Source organism: Paralichthys olivaceus, chromosome 3 (assembly GCF_024713975.1).
Source record: "Paralichthys olivaceus isolate ysfri-2021 chromosome 3, ASM2471397v2, whole genome shotgun sequence".
NCBI classification, from domain to species: Eukaryota; Metazoa; Chordata; class Actinopteri; order Pleuronectiformes; family Paralichthyidae; genus Paralichthys; species Paralichthys olivaceus.
The window spans coordinates 5049770-5067657 of NC_091095.1; the positions used below are offsets into that span (position 1 = coordinate 5049770).

Genomic DNA, 17888 nt, shown 5'->3' on the forward strand with positions numbered 1-17888 from the left:
TTGTATACATATGGACATGACGTTCCCTGTAAAGTAAAGTCAAAACCTGTTGATCGCCACCTGGTGGCTGGCTGCAGGATAGGTCATGAATCCTGCCTCCTCCATGTTAATGGAGACGAACTACAAAATCAAAGCACACAAATTAAACAGTATTATACGATTAGTAACATTATTTTTAACAACTGGAAACATGAAGAATCACTTTTCTCAATGATTTAAAATCACAGAGTGACTAAAAGGACATTAGCCACATGAGATATAAAGCAGTAAAAATGACATAACAAATAAAAACAGTATAAATAAAGGCAAATCAAATGTTCATAAAAACCTTCCAGGAGGAGAAGATGTCAGAGAGTCAGACTTTTACAAGGATCAAATCCTCAGTGGGTTCTTCAGCCCCTGATGTGATAATCCTGTCTTGGATACGGGTGAATTTTAGGGATATTTGTGCAAAGACCATCCAGCAGAATATTTAGAACATTTTTAGGACCAAAATAAAATGTCCTGATACAAGTCTCCATATGATGAATAACAGATTCTCCTGCCAGGACGCCAGAGCAACAGCTGCAGCACCTGGCACATTTTCTTGTCAGCAAACACCATGAGGCTGAGCCAGCTGATCTCCTCTATCCCTCTCTGATATTATTTCAGTCTTACTGTGCAGTGCATGTGTGCAGTAAATGCAACATGCTGAGCAAACACAGGCTTTATACCAGCTTTGGTTTAATTCCAGTAGTCAAAGCAGACAAAGGGCACTGATGAACACAAGCCTAAACTCTATCCGTGATGTCACAAGTGGCTGGTGAAATCTAACACCGCCAGCTGGAGTTGTGTTGGGGTGAAGACGGTTCCCTTTGCATCAGTGCAAGTTTAGGCACATAGCAGGAACCACCGCCTGGAGGTAAAGACGCGCAGAGCTGGATGTGCAGTCGTGTTGGAGACCGCACTCTGAGAGCAGCTCTGGTCCTCTCCTGTATCTCACACAGCAGTCGAGTTAACTCAGCAGACATAAAAACAAACTGTTCTTTTTTCCACCGTGCGTAACCGTTGCGCGTCTCCACTTTTGGATCACCGCGCGTCTTGGTGCGCAAATGATCTGAGAGGTTTTGGAGGAGTGAGAGAGAGAGAGAGAGAGAGAGAGAGAGTGAAAGACAGAAAGCTCTCCCCAGGACTGCTGCTGTACGATGAGGAAATTCTGAGGTGGCACTTCTCCTCCGTCCACTTTACGCCTCCTCTGGCTTCCACCACCAACAGGGTTAGCCCATGAACAGGCATCCTCGTGCGTGTGATTCTGTTTTCACCCAGATCTCTGCTGCCTGGACAAATGCATACAAATGCATTTAGGAGCTCAACGGACAAGGAGTGGACACGTTTCCGCGGCTGCAACGTAAGTGTGGTTTAATGGTACACGCATGTTTTGGAGATATCTGTGCGCAACAGGACAGTTTCATGAACATGGCAACTGGTGGGTTTATTTCTGCTCCGGCTCTTTGGCTGTTTCCCTGACAGGGGCGCCACTTGACTAAACATAGACCCTGCAGAAACAAGCTCTTGCCACTAAAACTTGACTTGCATAGAATTTAGCATTGGAATCATTGAACACTACTTTTATTATTTTTCTTTTTAACCATGTTTCCAGTTTGTTTTTATTAAGTTTTTAATTCCTGCTTAATGTGCAACTGTGCCTGTCCTCCTAACTTCCCCATCCCCCTTTGATAACTGTGCTTTTCATCTGATTGGCTGGATGTAATTGAACTTCTCTTGTATACTTGCTTGTTCCTCATGTATCCAGGCTCCTTGGCTTTGAACTCGCCTTGTGAACATGCAGCCTGGGATCTCTGACATTATAATCTGAAAACCATATGGCCGACCGCTGAACCCCTTTCCCTTCATTTGTTCTTCACTCGCATAGCCGTGATAAGCCGGAGAATAAACACCGGAGCATGGAGGAAGAGGGTGAATGAGGATGTCTTCTGAGCAATAATGCTTATTCAGCATGTCAGTGATTAATCATTCTTGTAAAGTATCATGAAGAAGTGCTCAGTCACTCAGGATCACAGTGTTTTGACTTTTAATTGACAAAAGAAAATCTATTTAGAGCCTTTAAAGCTAAACATTCCTCATGGAAGTGTGTATTGTTGACGTCCAACATGCAGGTTTTGTTGTCCTGCTACATTCAGCTGAGACTTTGGAGCTGCAGAGATACGTGCACGCCTCCGGAGGCCACTTAACAGGGGGAAATTTATTTTATGCTATCAGAGCTGAGTTCAAGTCGTCTGTGCTCCATTATAAATCCCCTCCAGACACGACCTGAAAAATGAGCTGATCTCACAAAGCGTCCTGTTGTTCTCTCGCTGACAGTGTTTGCTCAGCGCAGAAAACAAAGTGGACCTAAAATCCTGAGGGCTCCGTTTTTTTTTTTGTCCTTGAGAGTGAAAATGAGAGCCTTATGGTGGAAGTGAGTTGACAGAGAACAAGTGTGGCCTCCCCTGAATTCATTGAGTCAGTGTGTATGCATCAGTGGTTGACTGGCTCCTGAGCTGCAGACAATCACCCACTGTTGCAGGCATTGCTGCTCCATGGCTGGCGGTGGTTGAACTGTACACTGTACTTTTGACTGTATTCTCAATTCTGCAGAATACAGTGAGGAAGTAGATTTGGGAAAATCACTGTTGACTGGGACCGTGGGTCTATTAAAAGGAGAATTACTCATAAAACCACTAATGAAATGATTCATATCTCAGAACAACAGTGAGCATCAAAAGAAAGTTCAAGGAAGGTCTGCAGCTGCCTCACATCTGTCGTACACCAGCAGTTTTTGTACATGCCTGATTGATTCCCTTTGCAGTGGTGCAGGTTGGGAGCTTTGCTTGATTGATTGTTGTGGGTACGATGACGCTGAAGTTTGGAATATGTGGGTTCCCTGTTATTCTGAACAGTCCCAGTAGCTCAGGGGCCGTCTCCTTAGAAGGAAGCTTCATGGTCTACACAGTCCATGAAGTATGCCCCCCTGCCGGGTTGAAGTCCATGAAGCGTCCTTCGTAGGTAATGGCCCCTGAACTGAAAACGAGGAAGCCAAACTGAAATTGGAAAATCATGTAAATGCAAATCAGGGGAATCCTGAGAAAAATGAGAATGTCTCATTTCCTACTTCAGGGGCTGCGCAGACTGCGTCCTTCAAAGTAGGCGGCCTTTGTGAGACAGTCCACGGAGGGTTTCCCTGATTTGCGTCACCAGTTTGTCGTCACGTCATCTCGGAGCCCATCAGCTATCCTCCAGTATTTTGTGGCTTCTGGTGTAGACAGCACTTATCTGGGTCTGAGACGTCGTCTTCTGTTTGTCGTACACAGTTTACAGTCTGACTTGTTTCTTTCTTCACTCAAAACACAAACAGCTAAACTTGTTGGTGCTTCAGGTCCAGATGAAGTTTTGGCTGATCTGCATTGACAGTTTACGGCATTTGACTGCATAGAAATCAATGAGCCGATAGCCGATGCATAGACTGTTTACCTCTGGACAACCAAAACCTTCTCAAACGTGATTGGTTTAACTAGAAACAGAAACCAGAATGCTTCCTGCCCCAAAATCTTGTCCCTCACCTACAGATTTTGCACATTCACGTGAACAGAATCTGTTTATAGACATTAGTCCCGCCCTTATCGCCTAGCAACAGAGCTGCAGTTGGATACACTGAGAAAGCTTAAACGCCCCTTTGCTTTTTAAACATGTGCACTGTACGTTGAGTTGAAGCGTGATGCTTACATTTGAAAAACTGAAGCACAATGAATCCTGGGATATGTTTGAGCCTTCCTTGCTGAGTGATGTAAGGATGCCTTCGTCAGATTTGGAAATGTGACTGTCTCGTCGCGCCACTTTGACGCATTCGTTATCCTAAGGCTGCTGCTGAGAGCTATTGAGAAGTGTAACTGTGATGACCCTTGAGAACACTCATGGTCAATGTGTAACACTCACTGCACACTTGCCACTGAGACTGACTGAACTGAATATGAGGATATCAAAACACACACTTCCCATTCGACTAGACCACCGAAACAATCTGTAAATACACAAAGGGTATTTTTTTTTTCCATGTAACATGTCAGTACTCTGTAACTCTTGTAAACAGATGCAGTACAGATACTGTGGCTCACGATGACACCACCACCACATTTAATTACCGTGATTACTTAAACATGGCCCTCAGCTTTTGTCTTCCTCCTTGTTTTCATTCTCGTTGAAAATCTGCTTTAAGAAACTCTATTTCTAATTCTTCAGACTTTGAAAGAATTCCCGTAAAAGTCAGACTAGACCCTGTAATGGTCTAGTCTTATTAGAACTTATTTGGTTGATATATTATAAGACTTAAGTTCAACCAAATTAAAAATTACCACATGCAGCCAGTTATGGTCATCTCTTTTAGCTAATGGATGTGCCATCTCTTTATTAAGGGATTAGGGATGTGAATGGAAAAAACTCATAAGCCTACATTAGAGTGTCTTTCTACAAATATAGTTAATCAGAATAATTCTCCACAGATCTCATTGTGAACTTTTCACGAGACACATTCTTCTACAAATGGCAAAACATAATAAAACTGTCCTTTGTCCGACTAAGCTCCACTTATGAGACGTTGTTATTTGTGTGAACTGGCCCTTTAATGATCATAGTGGCGACATTAGCAACAACCTGGTTAAAAAAAATTGTCAGAAAAATGTTTTGATGGTTTCAGGTGACATATAGGGACGCACAGTTTCCCCCCCTGAAAAATGTTGCATGCTGGGATCACAGCCTGTCCACCTTGCTCCACACCAGTGGCTGCAGGGTCTTTTGGGCCTGTCTGTCTGAGTGAGTGTATTTAACCCTCCTAACATCTGCAGGTCCACCCGTGACAGGAAAAGGGCAAACTAATAAAGCCCGGTGGAAGTTTACTCACAGCCCTTTGTCTGCTCGCTGTCCTGTAGACTGAGTCAATCTTTGCTCTGCTCTGCCGTGACCTCTTGACTCCAGATCGGTGATCTGTGAGAGCGGACAAACACCAGCCACGCTCGAATCTTTGTCAGAGATGAAGCACTCGGACATGACACACTGACACACATTCAGACTCTAGAAATATTAAATATTAAAACAGGTTTCATTCAACTGTTGCTCAGGGTAGCGTTGAAATCACATGCCACAAGTCCTGACCAATGCCGAGCCAAGAGCAACCATTTGAATCTTGGAAATGGTCGACGCACTGATATTTTGCTGCCAGCCATTTAGACATGAGAAGAATACAAGCCCACTTTCACAAATGTAGTCATTACCATCAGGATACAGGTGCTAAAGCTGAAACGCAGCCAGTGGGAGCAGATATTGGCGGAGGATCAGTTACTTGTTCTTGTCCAGGAATGTTGTGTTTGAGAATGAGAAGCGAAGCATGTAGGGAAAGAACACCTGATCATCCACTCACTCAGACGTTTTCACAGAAATCCATTTGTTTATAGCTTGTGAACAGTGTGTGTGTGTGTGATGCAGGGTAAGGATGACATAGCTACTCTATATGATGGATCTAATTGTGCAGATTTGATCTCTGACTCTGAAACAAAGTGATTTGTATTTCAGCTCCTTTGAGCGCTGTGTCAGCTCCTGCGTTGGAGTCATCGCCTCCCCTCTGTTTTGAATTCCACCCTATTTAAAACTTGAGCTCAGCTGAGCCACATTTTTGCCACAGGGGCATAAAACAGTGGAGGTGAGGTACATGCTCCAAGATCAAGCTCTACAAACCTCCATTTTCTGAAAGATAACTGTGGAGCAGCTCTGCAGACGACTGCTGCACCGTGGTGATGTTCTGAAGACAGGTTTAGTAAAAGTGAATCCCTTTAGGCAGCAGTGGGATGTAACAAGCAGTTCATTGCATTTACTTTTGGGTAATTTTCACTTTTACTCAGTGGTGAAGGAAGTAACATTTTACTTATATTAAAGAACGAATAAATAGACAAAAATGTACTTAAGTAAAAGTACCACATTAATTTGAGTGTAGTCTGCTCCCCAATGCAACTGGTCTCTTTCAAATCCATTTTAGTTTCTTCTGATGCGGCTGCCACAGGAAGTGAGACCTGCATGCTCTGATTGGATCAATGGGCCAGTTCCCCTCTTGTTATTGATTACTTGTAAAGATGTAAAATACAGTTGCAACATGTAATGCAGTGCATTGTAAAACAATCTAGTAGAAGATACAGGCAGATTTGCAGATACATGTAGTGGAGTAAAAGTGAAAAGTACCCAAAAATAAATCCAAAAAGTCATCAAGTAAATGTACTTCATTCCACCTCTGCTTTTAATTGACACACTGTTGTTTTAGGGAATAGAATTCTCTCTACAAGTACTTTTACTTTAGTAAAAAGTTGGAGTACTTCCTCCACACTGCCATCAGGATGGTTTAAGAAATGTCCTTGAACCTTTTTTAGCAAAGTAAAGAGAAGCTGCCTCCGGTTTTCTATGTGATTTTCACTCCCAAACACAGATTCACAGTGAATTTATTCCTTCCTCCTTCAATAAATGAAACATTTGAGCAGATTAACAGCTGTGTCTGCTTCCTTTGGTTTTGATAATTGCTTCCATAGACACGTGAAATGTTGCTGCTCGCAAAATTGAGGCAGACGTCAGCGATGAACGTAAGGAAATTGTTTCCCGGTCCTCATGAGCACTGTAAATAGAGCTTAAGTGGGTTTGCTCCTATTTGCCAAACCAAATCAAACCCTTAGCCTCCGTTGAATGAGCCATTGTTGCGGATCCAAGCTAATTTTCAGGGGATAGAAATGCAAGACCTGTTAGTGCTGGAATGATTCATTGCAGAAGGGACAGTTTTTAAGTTGTGATTATTTATAGTCCTGACATGACACCCCCTCCCCACATAGTGGTATTTCCCTTAGTCAACACAGCAGTGTTTGGGAATCTTTGTCTCGCATTCAGCAGTCTTTTCCATTAACTGCCAGGACTGGGAAGCATAGTGTGCTGTCACTTAGACAGGGATTCACCTCCGAATTTAATCATCTGCAGGCCGTGGTGGACACCACGCAGCCTTCCTCATTTCCTTCACTTCCTTCCTTCCCTTGATTCTAGACAAAAAGCTGAAAACATGTCAAAAAGGGAAGATGTATTCAAAGACCATCATTTAGACAGATGGATGGCGAAGGGTAGCGTTAAGGTGCTGGAAAATTCCCACCACTTGCTCTTGCATCACCGTGTATGTGCAGCAGCAAAGACCTGAGTCTGAGCCTCGTGGACGCCTTAAATAGCCCGAACAGGGAGAATGCGTGACAGACGGGCAAAAGGAAAAAAAGGAGCTGTTTGAATCAGCATCAGATGGCCCCACTTGACTCTGCAATAGCAAATGTTCAGTGTTATATTTAGTTTTATCTTTTTTTCTTTGGTCTACTTTCAAACCCAGCCAACTCTTAAGCGTAACCAGCTACTCACTGGTTTTATAAAGGTCATTTTTATCCTTCCTTCCAAAGATGAATGATTGTATTCATGTATATAACACCCCCGCCCCCACCCCTCGTTTTTTTGCTTTTTCCTGCTCTCGGGATTTGTCTGAGTTCCCGGCTGTGGAATGTCGCACCAGTTTCTCGATGGGGAACAGGTGACAGACACAGCTCATCATGTTTCTACTTACACTCTGCAGTTTCCTTTTTCTGCAGCTTTCATTAGTTATTCTTTTTACTTCTCTGTTTTTCTTCTTCTCTGTCTTTTCTCTTTCTTTTGCTCAAGTCTGCCAGGTTTGTCTCTGCCTGTGTGTGGCACCTGAAGGTTTAAGGTGAGACAGGAGCCTGTGATCGGCGTCACTCCTCTCGGTTGTGTTAAGTAACTGCGTAGTTAAACTTCTGTCTCTGTGTGTGTTTTGTTCGCCGACAGTGTCACCGTTTGAAATCATCACAGAATCCAGTTTAGTTTGTGTCAGCAGACTTTTGTTTTGTTGCTATTGATGAAAGTTAAATTGTGATCATAATTGATATTGTTTTATTAGCAGCGATTGCTTGTAACAAAGCGGCCAATGTTATCGATTTGATTTCATTGTACAGAATATATTTGCATACTGTATATATATTCAATATATGATCTTCATCGTATATAAAAACTTCACCTACTTCTGTTTTATTATATTACTTACTGTCAGTTTTATTTTTTTCTACAATTACTACTCAGTGTTGATAGATCCAAATTAAGAAGTTGGTCATTGACATGAATGATGGGACTTTAAAGTCATTAACATGGATGACACAACATGTACTGAACACTGATCAATTTTAGTTATAAAGACTTTAAACATGCAGGGGCGGTTTTACATCGAGTCTGTGAAGCAGACGTGAATACCTCAAGTCATTTGTGAATTTATGACCCAACTGAAAATGATGAAACACAGTGAAGTAGTGGCATATTTGATTCATTCTACTGATAAAAAAAAAAGGGGGGTGGGTGGACACAGAGCATAAATAATAATAAAATATGAAAACCTGAATAACGTCAGTGTAATGTTTAATTTCTCCTCTGGGCTTCGATGCAGCACATGCTGTCCTTCTGCTGCAGCTACGTGGTGGGCAGTGCCACCTAGAGGTGGGGTCAGTTAGGGTCAAAGTTCACCACACAGGTCAATTAGTGAGAGAGTTTGAAATAAACAAACTTACTCTGTAGTGGAATATAATTAAAATTATATGTTTCACAAGATTTATAAGTTTTTGGCCCGATGACATTTTCAAAATCATTAGTGTAAGGCATGGATTTTGCATCACTGCATTAGAGATGCAGTATTTTGTGTCTGGATCACTGTCATCATTTCCACAGCACAGAGTATTGAGGTTTTTCAGAACACGTAAGCTCGTCATTATATTCTCTTGATTAAATGAGCTCAACTCTGTGAGAATTAATTGCGCTTTTCAACTTAATCTTTCATCTTAAAAAGCAGACGAGACAGTTTCTCTCTTTTAATCATCGCTGGGGCTCATTTTCCTTCTCTGTGGTCAAAGCTTTGCTCGACAACATTAAATTGTTATTAACTAACTATGCCTCTGAGACTAAATCCGTCATCTGGTAACAATGAAACATGACACAAAAATGAGTTCTGCATGACGGTTTATGGCATTTTCAGATATAAAAATGTCAAAGCTGAATGACTTCGTAAACACAGGAATCAGGTTGTCTTTAAAGCGGCTCCAAGGTTTCGGATTTACAAGCTGCGACTACTGACTTGAAGCTCAGTATGGACGAGGCAAGGCAGGTAAGAGTCAAAGTGCTGAATGTACAAGCGAGGGATTGTTATTTTCAATTTTAGTGAAGACTTTATCAGCTACAGTGTATTTACAGTGTTCAGACTCCTCCCTGCAGAGTCATGCAGATTGAGTTTAGGTTATTTTGAGACTCTGGATGTTGTTGATATGCTGGAGACTTTAGGGTGTACCCAACAGTTCGTCAGCTGGGATTGATTCCAGCTGACCCTGTGACCCTCAAAGGAGAATCTCTATACATGATGAATGGAAATGAATATTAAAAAGGAGAAACAGATGTTGCTATGACACTTGAAATTTAGTTCAGGTTCAGTCCTTATTGGTTTCTACTCGTGGTCTCACGGCTGACATTGCGTATCAGATCAAAAACCAAGCGGTGGGGTTGAATGAAGAGTCTGCAGAGCTCAAAACCAGGATTGTGTCGAGGCTCAGATCTGGGGATGGTAACTGCTGCATTTAGGTTAAAGAGGAGAAAGACCTCGGTAGCAGAGAGTCTGGCTGAGATCTCGTATGGAAATGAGAGACACTACAAAAACGACAACAACCATCGCTGCAGCTCTCCTCCGCTCATGGCTTTAGTGACCAGACTGTGGCTTCTCACAGTGAATGTTTTTGAAAAGCACCCAAAGGACTCCCAGACTGTGAGAAACCAGACTCTTTGGTCTGATGAAACCAAAATTGAGCCGTTTGGCCTCATTTTTTACATTTCTGAGAAGTTTTACCCACTCGTCCCTCTCATGCAGAGAACATGGTGTGGTGTTTGATTGTTCCCAGACAATTATGGATTCTCTCTTTAAAAGTCACAGTTGGTTAATTGCAATTTGATGTTGTTCAGAGTTATGGCAGCAACAAGGGAAAAGCCTCAGTTGAGATGTAGAGTTAGAATTGTCACGTCTGGCTTTAAGATTCAATTCCTTTCAAGTTGTTAGGAACAATTAATTTTCAAACCCTTAAAATGAGTCGTTAACCAGGCTTTTCCAATTAACGTTTCCCCGCTGTCCCCCGCATGTCTCTGCACATGCTGCATTATGTCACATGCCTGCTAGCATGATAAATTGTTGCCAGACACTTATTTTAATATATTAGCATTCATGTTGCTGTTGCCTCGCCGCAGGTTTCCTGTGAATTTCCCATGTCACTAGTTCCATTTGAAGTCTGAATCCATGTCACTATTAATACTTTATTAGTGTTTTGACTGAATAATTCCATCTCTCTGCTTCTTCCTCTCCTTTTCTTTTTGCAATCTCTTTATCTCTTCAGTTAACTTGTAGTTGTAACCCTATGGAAACGTATTTGTTTATATTTGCTTGTGTGGATGACGGTCATTGAATATTGTACAGATCATTAATAAGTAATGAGGTGATAATGATAATCAATTCAAGTACATCACTTTCACTTAAAAACTATTTGCATGGCACAACATATATACAGCAGTGTAGCAGCTATTTTACTGAGATACACCTGAGTTGAACTTACTGTAATGCAGCTCCATGTGCTTTTATTTTGAAAGAAACAAAACCAAAATAATGTATGTACCTTGTGCTATTTAGATTTTAGAAAAAAGGCTTTCATTTATCTCTCAAGTGGTCTTTCATCAATGTATTTAAACATATCTCTCCTATAAGTTATATTTTTAACTTTCAGCTAACCTCTGTCTCACACTATCTATGTGTCATCACCTGGAGGCTCTGTTTCAAATAGATCTGTGCCCTCTGCTGTAAATCAAGGATTTCAGGGAGACTCCTTCTTCTTCTGTCAGCAGGATCTGCCCGACTGCACAATGGAAAGAGCCAAGTTGTCGTCATCAGTGGTTTCCTTAGACTAACCACTTACTCCACCATATTTCACTTGTGACTGATACAAAACCTCAGCAAGTGTTTTCAAACGAACGGTTTTAGTGTTCGACTCCAGTGTTGGCTTACTTTCCTGTGACTGTCTCATGTGTCGATATCTAAGTGTATAACTATATGTTTGTTCTGTCCCTGTGAGAATTATTCATCTTGATCAATGCCTGCCTACATTTTTATATTTCAATAGGTTGCTTTTAAAAGTCAGTAATCTGTTGTTGATCTCTGCTCCTCCAGGTGGAACTTTCTCCTGCTCCTGTCAGTATGCTCAGCAGTGCTCTCTGGAGACGAAGACTATCTATCTCAAGGTACGCAACAGAACAAGCACAAGTTAAAGGTCCAGTGTGTGAGATTTAGGTGAAAGGGAACTAGTGGCAGAACTATAGTATAAAATAATTCTCATGATGTTTTCACTAGTTCGTTTCATCTAAATTGTATGAATTGTAGTTTTCTTAACCCCGGAAAAGTCCCTTTATATTTAAATACTTTATATTTACATGGAGGGGGTCCTCTCTACGGAGGCTGCCATGTTTTTTTTTACATTAGTCCAGACTGAACAAACTAAACACCTTTTGAGTTTTTATGACAACTGAAGCTGCCACAGGTTATTTTTCAAGTTTGGAAGGAGAGGGTGAGGTGAGGGGTGTTCAGCTGCAACATGACACTTCAACACTAGATATCACAAAATTCTACACACTGTACCTTTAACATTATACTACTAGTACTACCTGTACCTTTAATATAAAGCTTAACTCTCTGACTATTGATATGTTTAGTCATCTCTACAGTGTAATGGACCAATTGATCCCTTATTTGTTTGGTTTTAACTTCAGCCAGGAAATAGTTGAAATTCTAGTGACTTCTGACTTTTGTGACTCCACTTGAATGAATAATGGTTCATGACAAAAAAAGTCTAATTAGTGCATTTCTTCACAATGAACCATTTACCTTTTGGAGAAAATATTCTGCTGGATAAGATCTAAATATTAAAAACATGTAGAAAACAACTCAAAGATGAATTTGTATTGCTTTTATATTTTGAGGGTTTTAAACAGCTAATTTTCTTTGCTTTTATTCTCATTTCAAACCTTCTACCTCAACATGTCTGCTCTTGCTCTCGAGCTCTTGCATCAGCCTGCATGTAGAAACAGCCAAAATAGCCTCTCAACCTCGGCCGCTTTTCTCTTATCTCACCTCTCATCTCTGATTCACCAGAAATATGCCACATGTAAATATAATTTGAAGAACATGTTAGGAAGGTCACTCTGGGAAAGTACACCAATTAGTTGGACAAAGAAGAAGTGGAAATACCAGATGAATTCTTGGCTTGTTTGGTATAAGTCATGAGGTGATTCTGCAAGAGGGACGTGAAGAGTTGAGAGTGAGAGACAGCAATAGGGTTGATAATAGAAAGCAGAGACTCTGTAGCCCCTCACATACTTTGGTATCACTCAGTTTGAGTGTAGGTGTGAGAAGGTGTGATACGAAACAGCTACAAAGACGCCCTCACTACGGAAACAGACACTGATGTGGCGCTTGACAATAGTTCAAAAACAAAACTATCAGAGAAAAGAGGGAGAAAACATCCCGTGTATCTCTCAAAACAAGCGCTCCTCTGATGAGCATGCATCCAAAAGACCACATCACCATATCTGCATCCACAATCAAAACCAACCACCTGCATAAATGGATGAACTCTTGTTTATTATGCTCTGACTGAGGTGTGCACGACACTGCAAACATAATGACTTAAAGAGAATATTTTAATAAACCAAATTAAAATAATTACAATATTTACAACAAGCCAAATGGACCACATTTATATAAGGTCAAGTGCTCAAGTGCTTTTCACTACGATTCCCACTTACCAGTTCCCACACACGTATACTCAAGGAGCCAGGGGATCAAACCACCGACATTCCCGGTACAGTAGGCAACCCAGGCTATACCTCCAGAGCTGCAGCCACCCTCTGCATGGGATGTGATAATCAGTAGCATCAGTTGTGTCTGGTGTCTATCCATGAAGGATGTGGGTGCAGGTGTAAGGTGCAAGTCAAAACATAAAATTTAAATTAAGGTAACATAACCAAACCAGGATGTGGGGTGCCCGGGGAGAGGAGCACAGAGATAAGCTCGACCGCTGCCAAGATTCATGTGAGCTAAAACACATTGTGTGCCACAGATGTCAGGTACAGATCCCACCAATCAGCTACCTGAGAAACAGAGAAGTACAAACTCCAAACACCCGAAAGGGTCGGTACACTTTAGTTTCTTTGTAGCCATCTGATGGGTGATAATTCCATATATCCCTCCGGATGTAACCTCCTGGAAAGAACTTGCCTGTATTCAAAAAGAGAGAATGCTGTCAAAACAATCTGTAGAAAACTTCATTATGTTTAGTTCAACGTATCGCACCTTGAGGATTTGCTGAGAGGGTGCATTGTTTTTTGATTGGCACATTAATAGTCTACTGCCAGAAATGCCACATCATGCTGGCACACTAGTGTGAGGTTGACCTCACGATGAATTCTTACATACCTGTTCACATCTCCACATGTATGTGCATTGTCTGTTGCTCCTTGGACAGAGCAAGTAAGCTGCCTTGAGGGTCTTATCCTTTTTTTTTTTTATTGTCCTTTCCACGTGTATCTGTAGCTGATGAGGTCATTCTAGGCGGGATCAATCCATCATAACGAGAGGAGGAGGGATGCACACAGAGTGCCAGAGCTGCTTGTCTTCACATATGAGACAGGTTAATTGGAATCTGGGCTGACATTACCTTCGGGCAAAGAATGTCAAAGACATAGTGTGTGCTTGAATCAGCTGCAGAGAGATGAGTCTTCCGACTTGGGTTGAACGTCTAAAATCCCTGTGAAACCACATCCAAGAGGATTCTGATCACGTTCTTTCTGTTTATGACATCTGTCTGTCTGTGGCTCTACTTCTCCCTTTATCCCTTCCTTCCTGCAAAGTAGGAAAAAATAAAAATACATCTATTACAGAAGCAGCTGATTTGATCACATCACATGTTACAACAGGAAGGTTATTAGTATGCCCAAAACTAAGATATGACTTTTATGTGACTACTAGGATTCTTTACTACTTGCTTCTGCAGTATTTATACACACCTTCCTCATACAAAGTCTCCACATTGTAGTTTATTGAGACTTCTCTGCTGTTGACATTTAACTATTTACTGGCAGTTTGATTCGATTCCAGATCAAGCTGAAAGGTCAAAAGGTTGTACACGTGCAACTCATCAGAAGTAAGCGTTGATGTCTGGTAGTTTAACTTTTCTGCATTCCTAAAGGTTTTTAAAAAGAGAGAAATTGAGAAAAACAGGGTAAATCTAGGTGTTTTAAAATAAAATAGAAGCTAAACTAAATAACAGAAGGCACTGGTGCTCTCACTGGAGTCTTAATTCCACCTTCAGTAAACCTTGAATACAGAGAGCAGTTGCTTCAAAGCAATGTTTCTGGATTAGTCATGAAAATATGTAGAGGTGCACACACCCACACTCACTCACAGGTTGTCCCTCTCCTTCTCGCACACACTCTCAAACACACAGCATAAATTCTTTAAAGAATTCCCTCTGGGCATCGGGTAAAGAATGACGGGACCGTTTGTTGGAAAGCTGCTCTCATGAATCTTTGGTGGCAGATTAATGCAAAAACGCTGTGTGGACAGGTTTCCTGTATCCAAGTCCAGCCCCATCCTTCTCCCGTCCTGTCTACCCATCTGGGCCCCAGGTGCCCTACTGGTACTTACTCCAAGTGAAAAAACAGGGAGGTGTCATCAGGTGACAGCTGAAATCTATTTTAATTAAGTTTAGCAGCCATCTTGAGGTTTTTTCAAACCACCAGTGAACTCTGAGAACAGCGGTCACAGACTTTTGATTCAGTTTTCTAGTGGTTTTGCAGATTGTTCTGTTTTGTTTCAACTGCTTGGCCTGTGTTGTGTAATTATTGGCAAAATTATTCTTTACAGAAATATACAGAATCCACTTCTGGTTTAAGATCGGTTTAAAATGTTTTCACCCCTTTCACAGAGTGAAAAGTCTGAAGCTTACTCAAGAGCCACTCATCCAAAAAACCTATGATGACACCGCACTTCCTTTTGTCCTCAGCAATACACCTGCCAAGTTTGAAGTTGATTTGATGAGTGGTGCACAAGAAAATTGAAAATACTACAGACAGGTTCCTCCAGTTATATAAAAACTTGAATGGTCTAGCTGGCTTAATGCATCTTCGTTCTTCTTCAAATAAAATCAGTGGAATTGTTGTCCTCTCCAAACTACCCACCTCAAGTTAACATGAAATACATAAAGACTTTCTTATATTTTATTCAAGTAAAGTTAAATATAGTTAAAATTGTTAGGTGTCTTTATCTTGCCAAATTTTCAATTTCACGATAAGTCAATACATTATTTATAGTCTGCCTGCTTTGTGATCCAGTTTCTGCATGTTAACCTTACCAGTGTCTCCTCTGTTCCTCAGGAGTGGATATCCTCTATCGATTGGGGCTTACAGCTCAAACCACAGACGATCCCTACGAGAGGGAAAGCTCACCTTCGACTTCTTACACCACTGTTCCCTCACACTTAACTCTTCCTGTTTCTGGATATGGGGTATTGCTCGACTCAAACTCCCTCTATGAAGCTCCAGCAGGAGGTCTGTTCCCACCAGAGATTGGTGAGGAGTTTTCTGTTGTGGTTAGTCTAAGCTCCTGGCGAGCAAACAATGCTTTTCTTTTTAGTGTTAAAGATGGCAGGGACAGGCTGCGTTTTGGCATCCAGCTGCTGCCGCGCAGAGTGGTGGTCTACACTGCAGAGAAGGCCTCCATCTACTTCAACTACAACTGGCAGGATGGGCGCCAGCATCCTTTCGCAGTTGGCGTTCGTCCTCACTCGGTGTCCTTCTATGCAGATTGTGGAGCGGTGCATCAGCAGGAGCACACCCTGGGGAGATCTCAGACGCTCGGGGACTCCGGGGGTCTGTTCACTCTGGGGAGGATGAACTCTAAATCATCGACGTTCAACGGTCGAGTCTGCCAACTAGACATCTATCCCTCAGCCCAGGCTGCTGCGCACTACTGCAGCTACCTTAAAAAACAGTGCCGACTGGCCGACACTTACCGATTGCCTTTGCCACATCCTGGTTTGGCTACTGAGGCAAATGAACCCCCTTCTCATGCTTTGACAAACTCCCTTGTTGGAGTAGCAGCTACACATCAGACCCCCACTAAAATCACAGCAGCTGTCAAACTGTCCCCAGGTACTTTGGTCACACAGAATTCAGCTCTGAGCCCATCAGCACAACCTAGTCTGGGGGACCAGAGCCACATTTCTGCATTGGTTCCTCTTGCTCACTCCACCACATCCTCGCTTCAGCTGGAAAGTCCTACCTTAGAAACCCTGAGGGCACAAGCAGCTTTGGATCTTGTCTACAGCACAACTTTCACCGGTACCAAAAATGTTTTGATACAAGGGAGTACGACCCAAGGGGACGACGATTCCTCTGAAAACAGCACAGAGGGAGAGAGCCTGCAGACTCCAGATGCCAACCCAGGCCCGATCTCTCCAGTCAGGCAAAGTCGAGTGAAGGAAGGACTCAGGAACAACTCCATCATCAGCACCAGGGACTCTTTCTTTGGCTCCCAACACACTCATCAGCCCCAAGAGACTCATGTGAGAGTCAACGGTACAACGTTGTACAGGGAGAATCAGGTGGACACCTCAGAACAGCATGATCTGGATGGCAGCTATGATGACGTAGACATGGAAGGGTACGATTATGGATATGAGGAACCAGATTTCTTCTACGACTATGAGGATGGTTTCCCCGGCCCCAAAGGAGAGCCAGGTCCTCCGGTAAGTGACTGAATGTTTGAATGACGAACAGAGCTGTGAATGTTCATGGAATATTTTTCACAAGTGGTCCAACACAAGTCAGTCAGAGAGGATCAAAAATAACATCAGAGCTGTTTTATGGCCACACCAGTTAAATGATATGTGAGTGTGACTTTCTTACATGGGTACAGTATATGGAAAAAAAGTTTTGGCAGGGCAGTGATTTATTGGTGTTATCATGTCCAAGCACTGTTCTTTTTTCCTGTATCTACAAGTTGCTATCATAACATGTCATTCAGTTTTCACTCTCATGATAGCGAGGGATAACTCACCTGAAGGTTGAAGGTATATCCTGGAGAAAGAAGTATTATATAGTGCTGGCTGTCAGGAAAACTTTCCCCCGAACAATCAGATTTTCAAGTATTGCTTAAGTTTCCACGAGTGAGATGCGCCAGGGCTCTCTATCTTATCTGTTTCAATTCGGAGTGCATGCAATGATGTAATATGTTTTTACTAACCTCCCTGTTTCCATAGTACAGCTACCTGAGCAATAAAATGCCTGCAGGCCTGTAGGTGGGACTGAGAGGTTGCAATTTACCTTCACATCTCAGAGTACAATGTTATGAGCATGATAACTTTTCCAGTGGCTCTCAATTTGGTAAAAATATGAATAAAACAGTATGCTTGCATTTTTTGAATTCTGGGTTAGCTGAAGGTCAGTGCCTCATTCTGGCTTTTCCACTAGCGCATGAAATGGCCAGCTGGGTGAAAACAGTAGCCAGCTCTGTGTGTGTGTTGGGGGTGTCCATTGTCCAGGAGGTTTTTTCCAAGAGCCAGATTATCCACAGAGGTCTCCTCCTCTCCAAAACAAATGGACCTGGCGAATAAATTAGGCAGAAGCACTGAATAAAGCAGTTTAGTTAACAATCA

General features: G+C 42.1%; 1 protein-coding gene across 1 annotated transcript in view; it reads left to right on the forward strand.

Annotated features, from left to right (window-relative positions):
• Positions 1-675: 675 nt before the first annotated feature.
• The window catches only part of LOC109636515 (collagen alpha-1(XXIV) chain), a 74727-nt gene continuing 57514 nt past the window's right edge, over positions 676-17888 (forward strand). The window contains exons 1-3 of the mRNA XM_020098260.2: positions 676-1387; positions 11348-11418; positions 15607-16979. Coding sequence (XP_019953819.2) covers positions 1335-1387; positions 11348-11418; positions 15607-16979 — 1497 coding nt within the window. The 5' untranslated portion in view covers positions 676-1334. The remainder of the gene's footprint in view (positions 1388-11347; positions 11419-15606; positions 16980-17888) is intronic.